The 25491-nt window shown below is 33.0% G+C and overlaps 1 protein-coding gene across 4 annotated transcripts in view; it reads left to right on the forward strand.

The window, feature by feature from the left end:
- Nucleotides 1–25491, forward strand: part of LOC145242528 (protocadherin gamma-B6-like) — a 428989-nt gene that overhangs the window by 243312 nt on the left and 160186 nt on the right. For all 4 annotated transcript variants that reach the window (XM_080105603.1, XM_080105602.1, XM_080105604.1 and 1 more), the window contains exon 2: nucleotides 2132–4629. In XM_080105603.1, coding sequence (XP_079961729.1) covers nucleotides 2233–4629 — 2397 coding nt within the window. In that variant the 5' untranslated portion in view covers nucleotides 2132–2232. The remainder of the gene's footprint in view (nucleotides 1–2131; nucleotides 4630–25491) is intronic.

The following is a 25491-nucleotide window of genomic DNA, read 5'->3' on the forward strand; positions in this document are numbered from 1 at the left end:
CCTAGGTAAAATTTCTGCATTTTCTGATGAGTATATGTGAGAAAAATTCAATATTGACATATACATAATGATTATTTCTATGTAACGAAACTGGTCTGTAAAATGTACGGAAGGTTTGATTAGTTGAAAGAACTGAATAGTGAGATAAATAAAACCTTGAAACTTGAAATAATAGCTACATTCTTATACATTTTTAAATGCTCTGCTGTTATATTTAAAAAACATTGAGCTTCGAAATTAAAAGTTTTGGTATACGAAAAAGGTGAAATATAGTTGAAAAAGCATATTTCCAAAACATACACATACACACACGCACATGCAAATTATAAAAGAATATTAAATTTTTAATAATTGTTTACATATTTTATAAAATAATTTTGTGCATAACATGTAAGTAAAAAAGTATATATATATATATATATATATATATATATATATATATATATATATATATATATACGTAATTATCTTTAATTTTCAACTAACACACAACGCTTCAAGGGCAGGTAAAGAAGAAAAAATATTTTCTTTCGCTATTTCAATTTTGTGTGGCTAGCGCGACACCCCTGCTGATGACTTTTTTATTTTTTTATTTTTAAATATCGGACCATTACCAAGATCCACGGGCCACTAACAACACTCTCGCACACAGAATTCCGCCATGCGGTCAAGAAAAAGAAAAAAAACAGACTCTTCATTAATAAGGATGTGTAGCATCGAAATATATCTGATATAAACAAATACATTTGTTTATATAAAAACATGCGTTGTTTTTAGCTTTCAAAACGTATCCATTTATATACGTAATCATTTTCAATTTTCACATATATATGTTTATATATATGCTCCTTATCTTGAGTTGAGCATATTGAGAAAAATATTTTTTTTTTGTTATTACATTTTCACCCCAAACAAGGCACATTGCCACTTTGGTGTAGGGGGCTACTATCAGGGAAACAACTACTGGGGTACTATGTAGGGATTTGGGCAGCAAGATGTTGGCTCACGTTGCGCTTGAACCTCTGCATGTCAGTACAGTTGGGGAAGCAGTGACCTGGAATGGAATTCCAAAGTTTAGCGGCTCTGGGGAAGAAACTACTGGAGTAGAAAGATCTTTTACATCTAGGGATCTCTACTGTGTGGGGGTGGGATTTTGCAGCTTGTCGGGTCTGTCGAGGGTGTTCACATCGTGGGGGCGCAAGTGCTTGCAGCTCATCAGAGCATTCACCATTAAAATACTTGTAGAACAGGCAGAGGGATGCAACGTTTCGTCGATGGGACAGAGGCTGAAGCTTATATGCCAGTTTAGGGCCTATCAGATTTGCGACTCTCTTTTGAATCTTGTCAAGGAGCGAGAGACTAGTAGCCGATGCACCAGCCCAAATATGATAGCAATACTCCATACATGGGCGAATGGTTTCCTTATAGAGGTACAGGATACTTTCGGGTGTTAGTAGTATTCTAGCACGGTAGAGAGAGCCCACCTTCCTTGCAGCGAATTACCATTAGCGTATAAAGCGATGCTCTTTGTGTTAACAAATCGAGCTCAGGTATTTTAGACGATGTCAAAAGATTGTTAATTCACTACCCGCACAGTAGCCGCCGATTAGTGTAATGGATTGTCGTACGGCCGGTCGGGTTTCGATCCTGGCTTGAGGTAGTTGCCTGTCTAGTCGCACTGATGAGCTGTGAAACAGCGAAACAATACTATGTGTGGATGACTATATATATATATATATATATATATATATATATATATATATATATATATATATATATATATATATATAAATTTTAATTTTTCATGAATACAGACGTATTTTTCAATTTATTGACTTAAGGCATGTTTGACCATACAATTAAAAAATACCATTAAACAATATTTAAAAATACCATTAAAATAATATACAAATACTATTAAAAATATAATTACAAACATACTATTAAAAATTCCATTAAAAACTTATTAAAAATATCATTAAAAATACTGTGTAACTTACTCAGATTTTTTTTCATTTGCAGTTTGCTTGAGATAAATTTATGAAATATCAAAATAATTTGTAAAATATGTGGATTATTCTTACCTCACTATGAAACATATCTAATCTTTTTATTTTCTCTTTTTTTATAGGTTTAGAATAACATTCTGGGGAATTCAAAGCTAGCAAAAGGATACATTCACCAAGAATAAGGATTTTTTTTTCTGACTAAAGAAATATCCGGTGAAGCATTATGTTGATGCAGACGGTATTGTTTCTGTCTGTCTTACCCGTTTCATACTGTGTAGATTTTACTTATTATGCCGAAGATGGCAAAAGCCCCGGCGCCTTTATTGGTGACATCGCTGCCGACATGCACATATTGACCAGACTGCCGGCCGAAGACCAGAAACTAGTTCGATTTAGCCAAATGCATGAAGAGGTCGGTAGTACCTCGCACCTGTTCCGCATCTCGCGTGATACTGGGAAGCTTTACACAGCACAGGCTCTTGACGCTGAATCAATTTGCTCAAGGAACGAAGAATGTTTCAGGATGGTAGACGTGGCTGTTCGCAAAGGGGATACTTTTATGAAGATATTGGAAATTAAGGTTGTCATTAAAGATGCTAATGATCATCAGCCAGAGTTTCCGGAAAAGCAAGTCAGCATACAGTTTTCAGAAAACGATGCCATGGGGACCAAAGTTTCCATTCCCAATGCCATAGATGGAGATGTGGGCATCTTAAATTCCCAGATCACGTATCATTTAGAGAAGAAAAAATATGAACCGTTCGCCTTGGCTGTCACAAAAAGTCTCGACGGGACCTCAAAGTTAAGCATAACATTGGAAGAACGACTCGATCGCGAAGTGAAAGAGTCGTACAACGTGCAGGTAATTGCAACGGATGCTGGATCACCAGCCAAAAAAAGTGTCTTGGATGTACACATATCTGTAACAGATGTCAACGACACTCCACCGGTGTTTTCACAGAACGTCTACAATATCTCAGTGACGAACGAACACGAAAGCATCTTTCCGATTGTGGTCCTTTCAGCCACCGACGCTGACTTGGAGCAAAATGGTAAAGTCTCTTATCACTTTAGCTCCCAAACGTCCAACATTGCCAAATCACTCTTCAACTTGGACGAATCCACTGGAGAGATATCCGTCGGTAAGGATTTTAGTTTCGGACAAAAGTTGAATTATAAGTTATACGTGGAAGCCACAGACGGCGGTAACCCTCCACTGAGTTCGACAGCTAAAGTCATTGTAAATGTCATGAACAAACAGAATAATCCGCCAGTAATTGACGTTACCTTTGTTTCGACTACTATTTCGGAAGCCATAAAAGTCGGAAGTTTCGTTGCCTACGTGAAGGTCTCTGATAACGATTTTGGTTACAATGGCGAGGTCATCTGTGATCTTCGTCATGATAAATTCCAACTCCAGAGTTTGGGGAGCAAAAAGTATAAAGTGATCGTCAAGGATAGCTTAGACAGAGAGACCCGTGATCATCACGACATTACAATAATTTGTAAGGACAAAGGCAACCCCCCTCTCCAAAGCGAAAGCAAGTTTTCTATTAAAGTAATGGATGTTAATGATGTCCGGCCACAGTTTACCGAAAGGATATTTAAGTTTGTTGTCAACGAAAATGAAAAGTCCAAGTACCCCGTCGGTTTTATTAATGCCACAGACCCAGATCTCGGAATCGGTGGCCAGCTTACTTACTCACTCATCACAGACCAGAAAGATTTCCTGCCGTTCCAGATCACGGAAAGCGGTCAGATTCTGACACTGGTCTCACTCGACCACGAATTCCAAAGCGTCTACAAATTCCAGGTCTTCGTGAAGGACAATGGAAAGCCGCCCCTAAACAGCACCGTGAAAATAATCGTTGAAATCAAGGATGCTAACGACAACACGCCTTATTTTACGTTTCCCAGCGTTAATCCGTTCAGCCTGGACGTTACTTATTATCCACGGCACACAAGAAATATTACGCGGTTAAAAGCCTTTGACAGAGACAGTCGAGAAAACTCGTTCCTTAAGTATGAAATACTAAGAGGAAACGAAAAGCAGATTTTTAGTTTAAACCATTACACAGGCTTACTCGCATTCAGCCGGGATTTAACCCAACATGACGCTGGGACTTATGACCTTCAATTCATCGTCAAGGACAATGGCATCCCTGTTCTAAATGCAACAACCACTGTATTCCTAATACTAACCGTGAGCAACAAAACAATTGAAGTGCTCGGCACGACGCTATCTCAACCAGAAGACAAAGTCAATATGTTCCTCTTGATTGTAATCGTGTTGGTGGCCGTGACGGTATCGGTGCCGGTGACCGCAAGTGTGTCCATCTGCTTCATTCGTTGTAAAAATCGTAAAAATGGCTCTCTTGGTAACGGGGCCAATCCCTGCGCCAAACATATCAGCGAAGAGCGACACTTAATGTGTCCTTCCCACCTGGACTCTTCGTGGGCTGACGTCCCCGGCGATCGGACGACAGAACTCGACACGGTTAGAAGCTCCCACCAGACAAAATCGAGAAGAGGGATTTACCCACGTGACCAGTTAGACATTAATCAGAAGAGTTCTACTTGTGGCTCAAAGACGCACAAAGGCAAGGATATAATATACCAGGTAAGTAATATAAAGAATTTTTATTTATTTATTATATCTTCACTAGGCCACGCGTTGCTGTGGCTCAATGTTGTTAAACGAAAAATAAAACAAAAAAAAAAAGAGAACGTGCATGTTTCTGATATGCGTAATCGCACAATACTTTTGGGTATACAATATTTGTCAATCTCTAACAAATGCGCTCCCAAAAAAAAGATGGCGGAAATAGATACAGTTCATGCAAATACGAAACGGAAGCCAGCAAGCATGAAACAAAACACAACATACAGAAACACCACATTTCATTAAAACTATCCCATATTCAACACTTCTTGTGTTAATATATTTAATATTACAATAGAAAAATGTGAGCATCAAAAGTAATATGGTTAAGCTTATACATGGAAAAGTAAAGAACTAGTGGTTAAAAATGGAAAAGAAAAGAACAAGATATTCTAGTAAAAAAATATAATAAACTAGTTGTACCCTGCCACGCGTTGCTGTGGCTCAATTTGTTGTAATGGAAAATTCTAATAAAAAGAGAAAATGCATGTTTCTTATATTCTTAGTACAGCAATCCACTCCAAAAAGTAAAAAAAAAAAGGCGAAAATGAAAAAAAAAATGGTACTCTTGCAGAATTGGATCCTGATCCTCGGGATTACCGTCAATCATGGCTTGGGCTCAACCAACAATCAGTGGATAAAGCTGAACGTAGCAAAAATGTTGAAACGCTAAATGTTTTTGTTTTTTTGTTTTCTGTATACAAAAAATGTGAGTTAGTAATTAATATTTGAGTGATGGGGGGGGGGGGTTACCATACAAAGATTCGAAAAAGTTGTCCAAAAACAAATAAATGAAAGCAAAGGTAAGGTTTCTACCTAACTGGATAATTGTTTAGTATTTTTATGTGATTTAAAATATTTAATCGGCTGGAAAAAAACAGAAATGGGTGCAGACTCTGTTGAATACGTTAAGTTTGGGAAAGTAAGTTGAAAACTAAAAACTATACAATACAGTGTCAAAAACCCACCGAATATATGTTACCATAACATAGGCTGAGATAATCGGTGTGTTTGTGACATTATTTTGCATAGTTTTTTAGTTTTAACTCACTTTCTCAAACTTAACGTAATCAAAGATTGCAGAAAATATTTTTATTTTTATTAACAACTCTATTAGTTGGATTGTTTTTGGAGGGTGAGGGGGTCATCTTATTCATGAGGGGGGTCATCTTATTCATGGATCAGTAATAGAAAAAAACATTTTTTGATGGCTTTTCTGGCTTTGTTACTAAATTCAGTTTAATTTGACAAAAATAAAACAATCGTGTCTCAATTGTCATATAAGGAATGAGTGATAAAAATTTACACAGAAGACGACACTAGCGCAGCACTTATCCAAATTCACCTTGAATTGTTGCATGGCTGTTGCATTTATTACCTCTCTTGGAAGTCTATTACAAGGTCAAGGGGTCTTGATTAAGAAAGCAACCCTGCTCTGGCCCAGTCAAAATCGGCAGTGAAATAGTTTCTTTTGGAGTCGGCATAGACCTCTTTCTGGTGCAAGAGTGAATAATAGGTCCCGATGTATATCACAACGTTTAATGAGATGAGATTGTAGTCTAAAATCAGATCACTACATAATCGTCAACGCTCAAGAGATAAAAGGTTAAGCTTTCTGGAAGTTGACTTTCATCGGGCAGATCGAAAAGACCCTACAACTATTCGAGTAGCCAAAATGAATTAGAAAAAACATATTTTCTATCCAAAATATCCATTTTTGCACACTTTTTATTACTGGAATCTTCTTCAGCATAATTCTTGGATATTGCTGAAATATTTCTTTTGCTTTTCCCCGATTATTCTAACGATATTTCATTGGAAAATTGTCAGGCAAAAAATTATTTTTTAAATATCATTCCTAAAACACACACACACACACATCCACACACACACACACACACACACACACACACTATTTTTGTCCTGAAATATATATTGTTTTATGAAGCACTCACATATAAAGGCAAATTAAACACTCAGCATTGTAAAGGTTATAGTGTTAAGATCAAGAGTAAGTGGAGCAATCCAGGGAATATTGAAACATTACAAGTATTTTTAAATTTGCTTTGTGATATCCCGTTGAAGGTTAACTGCAAAATTTTTCGGACAAAAAGTTTTTTAAAAATCGATGCTTATATAGATTGATCTTTTAAACCAACGTCTTTCAGATGAAAACATTATGTACTGTATCGTGTCGAAATTAGTATAGCTATAAAAGTGAAATTGTATGTGTGTGTATGTCTATATGTGTACATTTCCCTACCAAACTACTCTGTCAATTTTCAGTCTACAGACTCGAGATTTGACATAAGGGGTATTAAGATTTGGAAAAATCTTTTTAATCGGTTTTCGGCCAGAAATTTAGCTGTCAACCGGTCAAAGTTCAACGATTTGACCTTTGAAAACTCTACCAAACTCCTCCGCCAGTTTTGGGTCTAAACACTTGAAATTTTAAGTGTAGGTTACTTGGATATGGATCAAACTGTTTAAATTAATTTGAGCCGAAAACAATAAATGTTAAAGGGTCAAAATTGGGGTCAAAGTTTTTTAAATTTGACCTCTGCGGTCTCTACCAAATTACTCAGCCAATTTTTCGACTAAACATTTGTATACAAGTGTATTCAGACATAGGGCAAGCTTTTTAATGGGGTTTTGGCCGAAAAATTGGCTTCCAAGAAGTCAAAGTTCAAAAGATTTTACCCTTGTGGTCTCTAGCAAACTATTCAGCAAATTTTGTGTCTAAACATTTGAAATTTTACATAAAGGGTATTCAGACATACAGCAAGCTTTTTAATCAGCTTTTAGGCGAAATTTTGGCTGCTAAGAGGTCAAAGTTGAAAGAGATGACCTTTGCAGACTCTACCAAATTCCTGTACCTATTTTAGGTCTAAACGCTTGAAATTTTAGATGTAGGTTACTTGGACTTGAGTCAAACTTTTTAATATATATATATACATATGCACATACAATTATGAATAGTTTATAGGGCCCGAGCAAAGCAGGCTGAACTGCTAGTTCTAGTTAGTATAAATTCTAAAAATTACGAAAAATGATCTAATAGAAGATGTGCTAAATATATGCTTAATAAAAAATCTTCAACAATTACGTTCTGAGAGTTTCAGTTTAAAAATTGTGGACTCTTAATTTAAATCAAACATTATCTCCCTTGTTTGATATGCTAAATTGGTAGCACAACTCTTCCACATTAAAAAATACGATAAAACTCTATAATTCGATACATTCTATTTGTACTTGTAATTACTTTTAAACTGGATAATTTTTCGTAATTGTTTAAGTTTATTCTAATTTCACACAATTGTTTAAATTTGTACTAATTTTCAGTATATAATAATGCTTTCACCTGAAATGCGTTTGTTTAAAAGATCGCCAATCGGCACAAGCACCCAAAAATCGCTGTGTTTTTTCTTTCAGTTTCTATTTATTTTTAAGTTTTGTTGTTTTTTTATTCCCCCCCCCCAAAAAAAAATAATATTCAAAATTGTAAATATTTTGTTATTGCTTACGCCTTCAAAAAGAAAAGCAAAAAAAAAAACCACAACAAAAACAAAAAAAAAAACAATTCTAATTTTTTTTTACTTTTTATTTATAATGTTGTTTTGATAGATGTTGCTTTTTTTTTGTCTTTTGCATATATTTTTCAATGTCTCATTTTTCGTTGATATTTCCTGAAAGGTGATGAAATGTCAAAGAGCATTTCACAAGATTAGCCGCCATTTTGTTTTGAAACTGAAAAAATAACACGCAAACAACTTTATTGGCACACAGATTACAAAATGTTATGAGAAAAAAAGTTTTCTTAGATTATTAATTACACATCGGGAATTTTACATATTGATGTGTGCGTGCGTGTGTGTGTGTGTGTGTGTTTGTGTGTAATTTAATTTGCGCTTTTTGAATGAACTTCATTTAAAGTCTTTTTACAGATTAAAAGAGCACGTCTTGCATTGAATATGATCTGATTACTGCAATATTACTTAATTATACGTATATTCAATTGAAAATATTTTGCATGTATATATACTAGACAAATAAATGTGACCCGTTGGGTTACCTATTGTGTTTCAACCAGAAAAATGTGAGTTAACAAAAACAGTTAGATATAAAAAGACAGAATAAAAAATTAGTCCTTTCTGCTCTCTCTCTCTCTGTCTATCTCCCTCTCTCTCTCTCTCTCTCTCTCTCTCTCTCTCTCTCTCTCTCTCTCTCTCACACACACACACACACTCGCTTTTCTCTCTTTAAAACAGCGGGTTAAATAGTATTACTACTCGTGTAGACATTCAGTTTGGTTTAAAATTAACTATTCGGCTCTCAGAATTCAACTTTATTAATTAAAAAAAAAGAAATACAGAAAAATCGTTATGATGTACATACCCATCACAGAACAAAAATGTCATGTTCCAAAAATTATGTAAATTGATCAAGTTTTTTTTTATTATCATTTTTTACTAAGAAAATAAAATTTATGAGAAAGCATGGTATATCTCGGTCTTCCATATTTAATAAATAAAGGAAGACAACTCAATTCGAACTACCAAGATAAATAGATATGCCTATGCATTACTCATAGCCGTAAAAAATGATTGTCTATATAAAAAAAAATACATAATCAATTTACATGATTTTTGGAATATGATATTTTCGTTTCATGACGAGTACGTACATCATAAACATTTTCTGTGTTTTAGGTTTTTAATTAAGTTGAATTTTCAATCTTTTTATTTTCTTCTCTTTTTTTATTACATTTGACAGTCAATAAACAGAGAGGCAGAACGAGAAAGAGAGAGAGGGGATGGGGAGAGAAAGGGGGGAGTGATAGATACTATAGAAAATAAGAGCGAGGAGGACATACAACATACATTGAGAGAGGGTGAAAGTGATAGATATCATTTAGTAAGGAATGGATCACTTGGTGAGTTAATTGCAAACTGCAGTTTGTAAGAACAATTAAAATAGAAGATTTTTCAAACATAACTCAATCCTTAAACCGAGGAATATTACGCTTCCACACATCATCACACTGCATACAACTATGGTCAACTATGGTAACGCTCTGCTGGTTAGTAATGGCAGAAGTGCCCTGAATTTACTCTATCCATTTTTAACCCTAACATGCCACAATCATGTTGACACACCGGCTCTCGCCAGATCACCAAAGTTAAGCAATGTTGAGCCTGGCCAGTCACAGATGGGTAACCATTTGGGAAGACTAGGCGCTGTATGTACCTTCTTGGAAGATTGGGCATAGGGCCAACACCCTCACCCTGAAAAAAGAACTACTCGCTACAAAAGAATCTACAAAGACAAAGTTGTAGATGGTCTATGCCCCTCAAGGGGCCTAAAGCTATGGATGGACTTTTAAGCCTTGCACTTGCTCTACTCTGTGCGTCAGTCATATAAGAAAAATATTGATCTGTGTTGTTAAAAGAAAAAAAAATATTTCTAATCAATTTAATTGGATTTTATATTTAATCCTGATCCATATTTCATCATTTATTAGTCATGAATAAAGGAAGACAGGAGAGATCTTCACTGTCAGAAGTCCTAATATCACTACCCAAATCACTGGTTATCAATTAAATAACAGGTAATCTTTTTAACTTCACCAGCCAAAGCAAGGAATTTTCTTTCTTTCTTTTTAATATGGACATCGCTTCAGATAAGGCATGAAGCTTCCTGATGTTAGAAGCTAAGAAATAATACTTTCAAACTATCTAGATAAGTGTTAGTTGGATAGGTTGAAACCCAGAAAACATCAATTCTTCCCCCTTTGTCAGAAACAGAACTTATGGAATATGAGGTACAAAGCTGAAACCACTATCAATAATTTCCCCCACTCTTTATCCATGCCTAAACCTAAATGTAGATTCCATGAACAAAACTTCTTTCTTAGAACTGCACACCTGTGAAACTGTCTTCCGTTTGCCTGTTTTCTAGCTGGCCACAATTTGGTAGTCTTCAAGTCCAACATAAACAAATTCTTGATGTACCGTCCTCTTAATTAATCCAATTTACCAAATTTACACTGCTAACGATTCCTATGATATTGTCTCATTGACTACTGTACACGCTTTAACCCTTATTCTCGAGTGGCCTCTGGGCCTTGATAAGTGGTAAAAAAAACACTTTCTACTTTTCCTTTTGTTTCTTTTGTTGTAGTGAAGTATGCATGATCCCTCGTGATTGCACAGTGAACGAGATATAAAAAAAAAACTAAGTCCATCATTTGCGCACCCCTCCCCCACCTCCATTTAGCCCTAAAAGTCCCTAGGGGACGTCAAATCCTAGTGAAAATGAACAAACGGTGCAGTTGCAAAAAAAGAAATGACTAAGTCCATCATTTGCCACCCCCTCCCCTGTTTAGCCCCAAAAGTCCCCAAGACCTTAGTTCAGCACCATGCAAAACTGCTAAATAGACATACACAGAAAATTTTGGACAAATATGGTAAAATAGTCACAAAAATGGAGTGTTTTTATTAGCCCTAAAAGAGTCCCTGGGACACACCCAAGAGACTAACAAAATTATATAGAAATCAGTTAGTTACAACTTTTCAGAAAGTTTTATAAAAATCCAAGGCATCAATTTTTTTTAATAAGCACAAAAGTGTCAATTTTAGCCATTTTAACCCAAAAGGCACCCCTAGGGCGGCAACCGGAGTTTTCCCGGAAAATACGTTCTGTTACTTTTTTTTACTCATATCATGTTTAATGTTTGAGCAAAATTTCAATAAATTCCAAGGCATAGTTATTGAGAAAAGTGCGGACGGACGAACGGACGAATCGACAAGGGTTAATTTACAGGTCCACCCTCCTTTGGTCCTTTTGTCAGGGGGGTGGGAAAGAATGCAAAAGAGAGGGAAGGAACACACAAGAATAAACCTGTTCTGGTTTTGAGAGTTAAAGTCTTCATTTGTCCATTTCGCTTTCTTTTTATCTTTTCATTCATTGCCTTTGGCTGACATTGGTGGGAAGAAGCGGGGTAAGTGTAAACGGAGGAAAGGAATACAGAAAATATGCTGACTGTTCCGGTTTTAAGTAACGGTCGTCTGTGTGTGTACGCACGCGCGCGTGCATGTGCATGCGCGTTAAGAAGAAGACTCTTAGTGTTCCTATTTACAATGCCTCCCCACAGGACAGAGTTAGACACCAGGGTCGTTTTTTAACGTGGAGAAAAGGAACAAAAATAAAAAATTGTCTCAGTCGTGAAGGATTTCTCCTCCACTGACAGCGAACAAGAAATTGAAGTGCAGCATCTGAAGAACAGATACTACACTTTGAGGTATTTATTTGCTCCCCACTGAGCAAATTAGGCACAAGGCCGATTTTTAAAGTGAGGAGTGAAGGGGAAATAGGGACCAACTCCCCGGGGAGTAGGGGAGCTGGATAGTGACAATTGGTATGAAGGGTTGCCCCTACATTGACCAAGGTCTTATATGTGGGGTTTCCCCCACATAGGGTCTTTGCTTGCAGTATCTGCCGGAACAGATGGTATTTATTTGCTCCCCCACTGAGCAAATTAGGCACAAGGCCGATTTTTAATGTGAGGAGTGAAGGGGAAATGGGGACCAGCTCCCCGGGGAGTAGGGGAGCTGGATAGTGACAATTGGTATGAAGGGTTGCCCCTACATTGACCAAGGTCTTATATGTGAGGTTGCCCACACATATGGTCTTTGCTTGCAGTATCTGCCAGAACAGATGCTACATTTTGATCTTGTCCCGAAGGCGAATTGGAATTGAAAAAAAAAAGAAAAAAATCAGTTGAAACCATTGTTTTTTTTTTTACTTGTCCCAATAGTGTAGAAGCGCCAAGGTTTCTTCTCGAAGGGATGAAATTTTGATTTTGAAAATGTTGTTTCCATTTTCAATCTTAAGTATACAGAGTAAAATAACTGAATGTTTCCTGTATATTTATTCAATTCAATTTTCACCCCAAACAAGGCACAGTGCCACTTTGAAGCAGGGGGCTACTATTAGGGAATTAATTTGCGGGGTCATTATGAAGGGAGAAGAGTAGAAAGATGTTTGTTAACATTACACTTGAACTTCTGCATATCATTGCAGTTGGGAAAGCAGAATCCCGGAAGGGAGTTCCAAAGACCCGCAGTTCTGGGGAAGAAACTATTGGAGTAAAAGGCTTTCTTGCACCTAGGGATCTCCACTGTAAAGGGATGAGACTTAGTAGCTTGTCGGGTTTGTCGGGGGTAGTTACGTCGGGGAGGTACAAGTGTTTGCAGTTCGTCAGAGCATTCACCATTAAAGTATTTGTAGAACAGGCAGAGGGATGCAACATCTCGTCGATGGGACAGAGGTTGAAGCCTAGATGACAGTTCAGGACCTATCAGGTTGGCGACTCTTTTTTGAACCCTGTCCAGGAGCGAGAGACAAGCAGCAGATGCACCAGCCCAGATGTGACAACAGTACTCCATACATGGGCGAATGGTTGCCTTATAGAGGTATAGGATACTGGCAGGCGTAAGTAATTTTCTAGCACGGTAGAGGGAGCCAACCTTCCTTGCAGCAGCCTTGGCAATGCTCTCAATGTATCTATTCCAGTTCATATTCCCTGTAAACGTTAGGCCGAGGAGTTTAAAAGAAGTAATTTCAGGCAATGTATTCTTGGCCATTGCTATTGGTGGTAGAGAAGGTTTCTTGTAGTTATTGAAGGAAACAAGCTTAGTCTTAGCAGCATTGAATGAGACCAACCATTTTTGTCCCCATTCCACTACGGATTGGAGGTCATCCTCTAGTGTTTCTGCCATTTTCTTGGATATGTGTTCATTTGTTTTCCCCTCATATCTGTTATAGAGAGTGGTGTCATCGGCAAATATACCCATCTCCGAAACAATTTTATCAGGGAGGTCGTTTATGAATATCAGGAACAATAGAGGTCCAAGGATAGACCCCTGAGGCACTCTCGCATTTATGTCATATTGTTTGGATGTACGTCCGTCGAGGACAACTTTGATTTTTCTATTACTTAAGAAGGATTTAATTACGTTATGAATTCTTCCAGTGATTCCATATGATCTAATTTTCCTTAGAAGACCATCGTGCCATGTTTCTATATTTGATTTGTTTGACATAAAATGCAATGCATGATGGGATATTTGCATAACTATCACAGTATTTTTTAAACAAATAATTATAGAACATCCGTATAAAAATACAAATGTAAACAAAAAAGAGGTTCTCATGTAGCTGTTGCCTCCCTGTTTCTACTTTCGTTCTTTTTTTTTTCTCGCTCATATTACTGGACATTTTTCTTTTTCTTCTTTTTTCTTTTTACCAAAACGTCTGTTAACAATGTTTTTATTTATTTGTTTATTTTTTAAAGTTTAATCTATTTCAAACTGATATAAATTATTGCGCAGTAAAAATAATTAACTTCAAACAAAAACCATTTTGCTTATTTCGAATTATTTAATCAAGTAGTAAAAATTCCATTTTTTTTTCTTGATTAGTAAATTTAAAAAAAAGGTATTCTCGTAATATTAAGGGAATTAAAAGAGTATTTAAAAAGAGTATTTAAAAAGAGTATTCAAAAAGGTATTAAAAAGGTATTCTACCTAACAATTTAATAAACAAAAATACCGTAAAAATTGAATTTAACTTTAAAATACTATGAAAAAATAGCTTTTTAAATTTAGTAATCAAGTAAAATAAATGAAATTTTTTACTTGATTAAATAATTCGAAATAAGAAAAAAATTTTTAATTTAATTAATTTTAATCTGCAATAATTTGAAATAGGTTAAACTAAAAAATAAATAAAAAATAAAAAAATAAATAATAATAATAATAATAATAATAATAATAATAATAATAATAATAATAATAATAATAATAATAATAATTAAAAAAAAACAAAAAAAAAAACATTGTTGACAACCGTTTTGGTAAAAAAAAGAAGAGGAAAGAAAAAAGTCCAGTGATTGCTACGAATCCGGAATAGGAGCACATGCACAAACAGAAGACAAAACTATCGATAAAAAGCGAGAAAAAAAATGAAAGTAGAAACAGGGACACAACGACTACATGAGAACATAAAAAGCTATTTACATGGAAAATAATTATATGAACTGTCCGATATAAAATAAATGATTATAGAAAATTACTTCACTACATATATAGTAAACTTTTATTTAAAAAAAAAAAGAAAGAAAAAACACAACAAATAATTAGATCACAATATGAAAAAAAAATAAATAAAATAAAAAATAACGAATCGGGTTGGGGCGCTTCTACACTATTGGGACGAAATTTCGAAAATCGTAATACTGGATTTCACATGAAAATAATGGTATCTATGTATTCTTTGTATTTTTAAGATAGCCCCCCAAAATTACGAAAACCGATAAGGTAGAAAATTATTTATTAAAAAAAATAAATAAATAGAATTTGATGAAAGATCGTAAGGCACAGGAGAGTTCAAAAGAGATGTAATTTTCCGTTTTAATTTAAACAAGATGACGGCAAATTTTTACCTGTTAAGATGATTAAAGTTGTTTTGTTTAATAATTCAGTAATATTCAGGTAATTCCGAGTGCATAATTTGGAAGCTACCAGTGTAACTTATTAGAATTGACAAAAAAAAAAAAACTATTTCTCGACTACAAAATCTTGTCCCAATTCTGTAGAAGTGCCACGAATTATAGAATCTCCCTATATCAAAATAAAAATACAAATAATTATATAACTTATATAAACAGAACAATTACGTAACGTCCCTATATAAAAAGAAAAGCATATGAAAAATTTATTGGACTTCTTCTATCAACAACAACAACAACAACAACAACAACAACAACAACAACAACAACAACAAAAAGAATTATCAGATTAAAGAACACTTATAAATGCAAACAACTTCCAGTTAAAACTATTTTCAAGAACTTTGATGGTTTTATCTTCTGTTTGTGTTAGGCTAACTGCAGTTATCTCCCTTGCATCAAGCAAACATTCAATTAAAAATTATCGCTTGACAGTTTTAGATGTGTCCACACATCTCTATAAACAGCTCTGTCGGTTACTCGATTTGACACATTACATTTTCAATCAAAATTTTTTTTACATACATTCACATCTATCTAAATGCCTATAAAGTTAAGTCTTTGTCTCGCTCTGTGATTTCATATAACTATTTTTCTTAATTCTATTCATGCAGAGTTCTCAGTTCTACCTAGTTGAGTACATATTTTTTCCTGCACAATCGCTTATACTTCTTTTTAGAGAAGAGTATTGCTTTTATGCTAAATGGTAACCTTAATTTCAGAGAGAGAGAGAGAGAGAGAGAGAGAGAGAGAGAGAGAGAGAGAGAGTAAGAGAGAGAGAGAGACAGACAGACAGACAGAGAGACAGAGAGGGGGGTTGGAGAGCAAGATCAATGAAGACTGAGTTTGAAATTACAAGAGTTGCTTCCCTTACATGTAAGACAAGGAGTTATTTCCCTTTGGCTTATATGACGATGTTATTGGGAGTCTTTTACTTTCATCTGTGTTTTGCGTTTTCCCTTTAATCAATTTATCATTATTATAAGATTGATTTTGACAGCTTAATCACTGTATTGTTTATTCATTACGTTATTAATCGAACCAAACTATAGCTATTGTTGTTATGGTAACGTTTTTTTAAGTCTCTATTTATAAAGTTATTGGATGTAAAAAGTTTTCAAAACTTCCAATCTTTTAATTAAATAATGATTTGTTAAAAATTTTAGAGCCAGTACAAATGATTTTCTATTGAACAATTTAAATGCTTCCAAATTCCTTTTAATTTATGAAGTGCCACAGAATAACTCGATTTTTTTTCTGTTCTTTTTTGCAGCTATTAACAAAATATTAAAATGACTGACTTGTTTATGAAAAAAAAATCAAATGCATTTTTTTAATAATATTTTTTAAAGTTTGTTTTATTACTTCACGCTGTTAAATATTTTGTTTACAATAAAGAATTAATAGTTGCCTGATTTAAATTTAAAAATGTTTATTAACCATTAACAAGGCACATTGCCATCGATACATAAAGACTACTGTTAATTATTAGGGTGCAAATTTATAGGGACGCCCTAAATAGGGAATTGTTCAGCGAGATGTTAACATTACATTTAAACTTTTGCATGCTGGTAGAATGAGGGAAACAGCTGCCAGGGAGGAAATTCCAAAGAGTAGCAGTTATACGAAATAATTATTAGAGTAGAAAGCTCTATGATATCTGGCAACATCTACAGTAAAGTGGTGAAATTTTGCTGATTTTTATATCGAGGGGGGCACTAGCGCAGCAAGTTCATCAGAACTCATTCCATTAACGTACTTGTAAAACAAGCACAAGGAATACAGCATTACAATAATGTGACACAGGGTCTTGAGTTTGATAGATAATGTGAGTTTAGAGATGTGTCGTTCATTAGTATTAGGGGTTAATTATTTGAGCGATGTGTTTTTGGAATGGGCCCGATCCAGAGAAATATTTTCAGTTAAAATGTTTTTTTGTGTGTGTGTGTTTATAATTAGATGTGAGAATACAACAGACATTTTATATGGTAAATAAAACAAAATAATAAGTTCAAAAGGCATACATTCACAAAAGAAATATTTTATATATGTTTAAAATGGAGGTTTACAACAATGAGAAAAACATAGAATGTTTGTGAATATTTTTAGACTTCTTGTAAAAAACAAGGGATAATTCATTCGTTGAGATATCAAAGAAGTCTGAATTAATCAAGAGCCATGCATTACAAGGGCCAGGAAATCATAACCCAAACTTCTCTGCTCATTTACACAATTTATATTTCATTATAAGTCATTGATAAGAATCAATCTTCAATGTTTAACATATTAGAAAAAAGTTCAATGAAAAATGGTGGAAATATTTCAGTGAATAAATTTATACATATTGGCAGACGATAATGAGTTTTGTGTGTCTATGTTCTTGCTAATGTTTGCGTTTATGTGAGTGGAGATGTTGCAGAGAGGAGCGCCCAAAAGAAGGGCGCCCAGCAACACTGATCTGTGGTCTCGGATCAACTGGACTCTACTGGTTTATTAAAGAAAAATCTGGCTTTTTAAGCGATCGAAATGACTCCCAGAAAGACCATCTATAATATAAATCTCACTTGTCTGTTTAAATGTATGTATGTATGTAGAAGAAGCAAATCTCTGATTTAAAAAACCATAAAGTGGGGGACCAGTACCCGCATTAAGCTGGTCTGCAGTTTAACTTGTTGCTGGCTATCTTGCTCTTGCTTGTTGCTGGATCTCAACATTTTGAACCGAGAGAGAGACTTAGCTGTCGTACAAAGCTAAGACTCTGTAACATCATTTGTATATAGATACTCCCTCAGGCATTTGTCTATTAAAATGGTCCTGTGGCGATGGAAGTCATTTTTGGGCTCATGGACTTTAAGTGTCTGAGGGAGTGGCACTCGTCTGACAAGACGTTGCAATCATCATGTATGTAGATATGTATGTTTGCCTAAAACTTTCGACAGAGGGAACGGATATTCACGAGATCGGTATCTTTTTGAAGCTCGGACCTTCGGATGACAAATATCGAAAAAATTGGTTCAAAACATTAATTCCTTCAACCTCAACTGGGCAGTTTTCCACAGAGAGGGTCTATTTTTTCGTTAACACTTTTGGCAAGTCATTCAACCCTCATATTCACGATGTCAGTTAAAAGGCGTTATTTAGACCGCTCGTGACGTCACAACCACGGTAGGCACATCGGTAAGACGATTTGGGTTTTTTTTCCTCTTTTTCCTCTGGCGCATTATATGGTCGAGTCTACTTACTACTCCTATTTTTTTTGTTGTTTTTTGCGCTTGGAATTGCCCTTTTTTCTTTATTTTTGCTTAACCAACACCCTTACAAACACCTTCACTTTCTTTTCCGCCTTCACGTCACGGGTTCGAGCCTGCCTGCCTACTACAACTTTCTTTTGTTGTTTTGCTCAACATACACCTTCAAACACCTGGGCAACGCCGGGCATCCAGGTTAATTTCGAATAAATTCAGAAAGTTCTGATTGGTTCAAAATATAATTACTTGTTTTATTCAGAATAGTGTATGTGTAGACGATTTATGTACAAACGAGTTTACGCATTTTGATTTTAGACACCGATATATATATATATATATATATATATATATATATATATATATATATATATATATATATATATATATATATATGTATATATGTGTGTGTGTGTGTGTGTGTGTGATTACTTCATCTAATCACATAAATTCATATATGAAGATATCATTTTATGCGTAAATTTTTCAGCATTTACTTAAAAAATACTCAATACATACGTAGAGCTATGTAGTAAGTTATGAAAATATATATGGCAATTAAGCTACACACAATATTCTGCGTTTCATTCTTCGCACACACACACACACACACACACACACACACGCATATATATATATATATATATATATATATATATATATATATATATTTGTCTCTCTTCCCACACAGATACAATGTTATTTTAGTGATAAATCGAGCTCCTCTGCTCAAAATGTCCCAGAATTGGGAACAAATATAACGTATAATATCGTCATCTTTTTCTCACACATAAGAACGCATCAATGACAAAAAATAATATAAAGAATGAGTTAATGCCTGGAGTAATGGTTTCCCAATATTGTGTCCAATGAATAAAGAGACAGATAAATGCGAATGAAAGAAAAAAATTTGAAGTCACGAGCAAAATATAAAGAGTTGCTTCCCTTATACATAAAAAAGCAGTTATTTCCCCTGAATTATCCATACTAAAATACACGCATGATGCGTATGTCATTTAGGTTTGTTTCATATATATATTTTTAAAAACGGTGTTTATTTTTTTCTTTACACAAGTCAATTTCTTAGCAAGATTAGTATATATATATAATGATTTTCCACAGCCGAACCAATGTCGCATCCCACACAAGAGCCAATAAAGCCAACAAACCGGAAGTCCAAGACTCGAGTTTCGCCCTGATTTGGGCTCATCAGTTAGACATATATATTGTGGACTGCGACATTGGTTCGGCTGTGGAAAATCATTATATATATTCTCTCACACTTTCTGAATATATATATATATATATATATATATATATATATATATATATATATATATATATATATATATATATATATATATATATAATTTCCAAAACTTTCGACCTTTCGATACATAAGAATTTTGGGTTTGTTTTATAATCCCCAGAAATTAGAAAAAAAAGGGCAAAAAAAAACAACAAAACAAAACCAACAACAAACAAAGTAACCTAATATATGACAACTAAATGTTACCAAAGGCAAGAGAAGTTACTCTTCTTCCTAGCCGGATAAGTTTTTAGTGTTTTTATTTAATTTAAAAGGCTTATTCAGTTCAAATAACAAGTAATGTCTAGCGTTACACGAAAACAAGAAACTTACCTAGATGTATATCTTATATCTGAAGTCTCAACAATAATTTCAAAATAATAATTAAACAATATAGTCTTAGAAACCCACCCAATAAATGTTACCGTGACATTTGTTGGGTAAGTAGAAACCATTTTGTTGAATCTTTTTATTTTTAAATTAATGTCGAAGCTGCAAAATTTGTAAGAGATCGCGACCATTTTCTTATTCTCGTGTAATGCTCAATACTTGCTTTTTCGAATCGAATAAACATTTAAAAAATAAGTAAAAAAATTACTAAAAACTTATTCGGCTTGGTAGAAAAGTAATTTCTCTTACCTTAGATAATATTTATTTGTTATATATTTTGGTTTTTGGTCACTTTTTCGAATCTCTGGATTGTTAAAACAAACCCAGAAATTTAAACTAGTTTGAATGACTTTTTTTTTTTTTTTTTTGCACTTTAAATGTTTTCACATTCTTTTCAAATTTCGAATGATGACGTAATTCATTCATTTTTTGGTGTTGCTTTACAATTTGTCCGTGTGCAGAGGGAGACAACTCTCGTCTTCTAAGTGATTCGTTCATTTTTTCATCTCATAATTTAGGACGCGATATTTTTTTAAAATTAAAACATTAAGAAAAAGAAAGCTGCGACGAATTTTTTTTTTTTAATGTAATAAAGTTGATAACATTAATGTTACAAAATATAATCTTTACGTGACTATTAGGAGAAAACCAACGAACCACGATATTTTGATGAGATGAAAACATTTAAAAAGGAAATTCGGCAACCTTTTTTTCCCTTAATAAAAAAGTAAATGTTATGGTAAGGTTTTTAAGAAATTAGTCTTTAATCTTTAAAAAAATACAAAAAATTAAACTTTAATAAAACAAGGATCAAACTTTTAAAGCGGCAGCGACTTTTTTTTTTTTCATTTAACTGTAACAAAGCTTATAAAAATAATAAAACCAACATCTAGTTTTTAACGTTACAAAAAATTAAAAATGTGACGATAGTTGTAGATGTATTGTAATTTTTATTAAACGAAAACTGCGATTTCTTATTTGTTAAAAAGTAGATGTTTGTGTTATTAATATTATGAGCTTTGTTCAGTAAAAAAAGAAAAAAAAAGAAAGGTGTTTATGCACTTATGTTATCGTGCTGTTTTTTTTTTATATAGTATTTTCAAGTTGAATTCAAATTTTACGATATATTTTTTTATTAAACTGTTAGGTGAAAGTATAGAATAATTACAAAACACCCTCTCCTCCTCATGTTAAAAATGTCTTTCTAAATAAAAACGGTATTATTTTAGCACGGTAACATAAATGCATAAGTATTATTTGTAAAACTTAATTCATGTTTTTAATGTGCACTCGCTGGCATTTCATGCAATATGGTTAACAACCAAGAAATTGAAAACAAACAAAATGTACGATAAATAACTTTTACGGTACCAAACGCAAGAAAATTTGGTTTTCTACCGACCTGTGTAGTATTATAGATCTGAAACTTTTAAATTTTATTTTCATCATTTCATTGTTATTTGTTTAATGCTTTAGTAAATTAATCAGAATCTGCCATTTTTTTGTTTTTAATTACCTGAATCCGCAAACAGACATAATCATCAAACATACATTACAAATTGCTTTGAACACATTTTAGCACAGTCAAAGGGAAATAACTCCTAATAAAGTCAATTACCTCCCTTTACATGCGATATTGTTTTATCTTAGAATTTGTTTTAGAGCTTCGAAGGCTTAAAGAAATGGCAACACATGAGGCCATAAACTTCGAGACACTATTAATTTTTTGGGAATGAAGAAAATTTTAAAATATTTTCAGTAAGTAAAAATTATACAGATCGGTTGGAAATTAAATTTTAACGCATCTGTTGTCAGTTATTAGTTGTAAAGTTTAAATTTTTCGACTTCTTAATCATTTTACATATACATAAGCCACACGCCACAATAATCGTCGGCCATTTTGGTTTCTTAGTTGATAAACAAGTAGGTATATATGAAATCTTATGATGAAAGACAAAAAAGGGCAACAACTTTGAAACAGTTTAAAAACTGTAAAGCCATATAGGTCGGTAAAAAGTAAAAAATTTAGCGTTTGGTAAACTATTTAGTTGTATATGTTCCTTATTATTTTTTTTTCTTGGCTGTTATATAAATGCCAATTCATTTTATTATGCAAGTTTAACGTAAAATGATCGCACCCTTTTTTGAACTAAATTCAGAAAAGATATTTGTAAAACGTGAATTAAGTTTTTGTTTGTTTGTTTGTTTGTTTGTTTGTTTTTTTAATCTTTGAGTTCCTCTGGCACAGCCTGAGTCAGTCGGTTATATTCATACCAATTGAGTATATGTTCTCGACACAGTCTTACAAAGTTTTGACCAATTTCAAGTAGATCTGTCATCATTGGATCTGTCGAGCTGAGGTGTAATTCTGGATAGTCCTAAGAGTTTAACTCTCCCAAGCTTTGTCTCACGTCTTTCGAGTGGAGTAAGTTTATTGCCTCTACCCCCTATAATCATATTTTGCTAAAAACATTCCATCTAATAAGATGAGACATTTATTGAAAAATTCATGGATTAAAGAAAGAAATTTTTGTAATCCTGGTCAAACAATAAATTTGTCGTAAAAATATTTTTTAATTTACAGAATTTAATTCCATATATATATATATATATATATATATATATATATATATATATATAGTTTTTGTTTAAATTTCATTCAGAAAAACAATTTTTCAGAACAGAAACTTATTTATATTATTTTAATTGGAATTCATTATTGAGATGTGTATTATTTATATCAATTTATTTATTGCGGACTATTATTCTCATCTTTCTCATCATGTTGTTTCTGATGAATAGTTGGCCGAAACGTTGTGAAACAACAACTAAGAAAGATGAGAATAATAGTCCGCAATTAATAAATTAACAGAAATTTATTGTTTTAATAAAGAATATAATTCGGATGTTTTTTCCTTAATTCATGAATTTTCGATGTAGGATCATCTCCTCAGAGAAAAAGTCATTAGCAAATATTAGATATAATTCGAAATAATATTGCTATTTAGCAAATACAAAGAAAATATATTTACAAATTAATTATATCTTTTTAAGGGACATAGATAAAGAAAATGAATGAAATAAGAGTAGATACAATGAAAGGATATGAATTTATGGTATCAAGGTCTCGTGGTAATCCTTGTATAGAATGGTATATTATGGTCCGAGTTTAATGAATAAATCCACATTTTAGGTAGAGTCCACTTTATTGTAAGTTTTTTTTGTTTTTTGTTTTTTTGGTCTTTAGTGATAATCCTTTGAGTATGGAAAGTCCACAGTATATTCCTTCTCATATTTAATATTACCTCCTAAAAATATCCTGTAAGACTCTGTGTTCCTATTCACCTCAGGATTCTGATTATATATATATATATATATAAAAAAGTGAACGTGTCTGTCTGTCTGTCTGTATGTCTGTGTGTCTGTCTGTCTGTGTACATTTCCCTAAGCAATAACTCTGTCAATTTTTAGTCTATAGACTCGAAATTTGAAATACCGGGTACTGAGATTTGGGAAAATCGATGTGACGGGTGTCAGCCATAAATTTGGCTGTTAAGGGGTCAAATTTCAACGATTTGACCTTTAAGAACTCTACCAAACTCCTCCGACAATTTTGGGTCTAGACACTTGAAATTTTAGATTTAGGTTCCTTGAACATGGATCTAACTTAATAAAGTGATTTGAGCCCGAAACAATAAATTTTAAGGGGTCATAATAGGGGTCAAAGTTTTAAAAAATTAACCATTTTTTTGTTTTTTTTGCTTTTTTTTGCACAGCATACACCTCCAAACACCCGAGCAACGCCGGGCACCCCTGCTAGTATATATATATATATATATATATATATATATATATATATATATATATATATATATATATATATATATATAATGAAATAAGAATTACAGTCAAGTTTACCAAAATAATCCAAGATGGTAAAACTAAAGTATATTATAAATATTGAAGAGTTACTATTTATAAAGTAATCTCAACCAGATATAATAATGTAATATATATATATATATATATATATATATATATATATATATATATATATATATATATATATATATATATATATATATATACATGGCGTAGTTAAATTTTTTTGCTGGTCGTGATATCAAGTGGGGTCATTTAGTGCTTTTAAACCAAAAGAAAACAACAATTTTCACACCCGCTTTCTGTCGTATCCAATAACTCATTTATTGCCAAGTGCATTCATTTTGATTTTATATATTTCAACTAATATTGTCACGTCGAATCTAGTAAAATCATCAAAGTTAAGCAATGTTTAACCTGGTCAGCATTTAGTAGGGAATGTCAAATTGAGTAAAAACCCAATCAATTCTTGTTCGAAAATGACAAAGTGCTTAAAAACATGTTTTGCACCATAAATACATGTAAGTTGATGTATAGTTAATACTTTACACGTCAAGGGAGGTAATCAGCTATATTGAGAGTTATTTCCCTTTACTTGTGCAGAATGAGTTTGAATGAAACAGTTCGTTGTGGTATGTTCGAGGGGCTAATACTAATGATCGTATCTTGTAAAAAATAAAAATAAAAAATAAAAATAAATAAATAAATAAATAAAAAGGCTTCCAATTAATTGACTAAATCATCAAACAGATAATAATAATGATGAAATACGGAATTTTAACGAATTTATTTATTACGACGTAAATGCATTGTGCATGTTTAGTTGTAGTTATTAGGTCTCTATAGGTACCTCCACGGCGATGTGTAAAACGTCAGTAGTATACATTTTAATAGTGACGTCATCATTTCGTGTGTTTGTGTTAATTTCTATGGATAAGTGTTCACGTTATAATTATTAATGGAGTAACGTTGTTTTTCGCTATGGATAAAAAATAATATAAAACTTACCTTTTGTAAAATAAATACATTTTTATTAACGAACTACACAGACTAGAGTTAATAAAATAAAATTAATTTTAATGTCTTCTGTTGACGCATGTATTTAAAAATAATGTTCCTTAAAAGCCTCCGTATATTTTTGAAAAAAAGCACCAAACATAAGGACCGCTCTCTATCAAGTTAAATAATAAAATCAAAACGAAATTTTTTAAGGTTGATTTTGGATTTACAATTTTTATTATCACAATAGTCTTATATTCTTTCATATGAATATATTTTTTTTATTATTGGAAACCTGTTATTAAAAAAATCCATTTAAACTTTATATCACGTAATATTTGAATTTAATATCATTTAAAGATTTTTAAAAATAATTATTTTTTAAAATTGTTGTTTTTTTTGTTGTTGTTGTAATTCGAATAATT

The sequence above is a fragment of the Euprymna scolopes genome, chromosome 21, assembly GCF_053919585.1.
Source record: "Euprymna scolopes isolate OS-2025 chromosome 21, ASM5391958v1, whole genome shotgun sequence".
NCBI lineage: Eukaryota > Metazoa > Mollusca > Cephalopoda > Sepiida > Sepiolidae > Euprymna > Euprymna scolopes.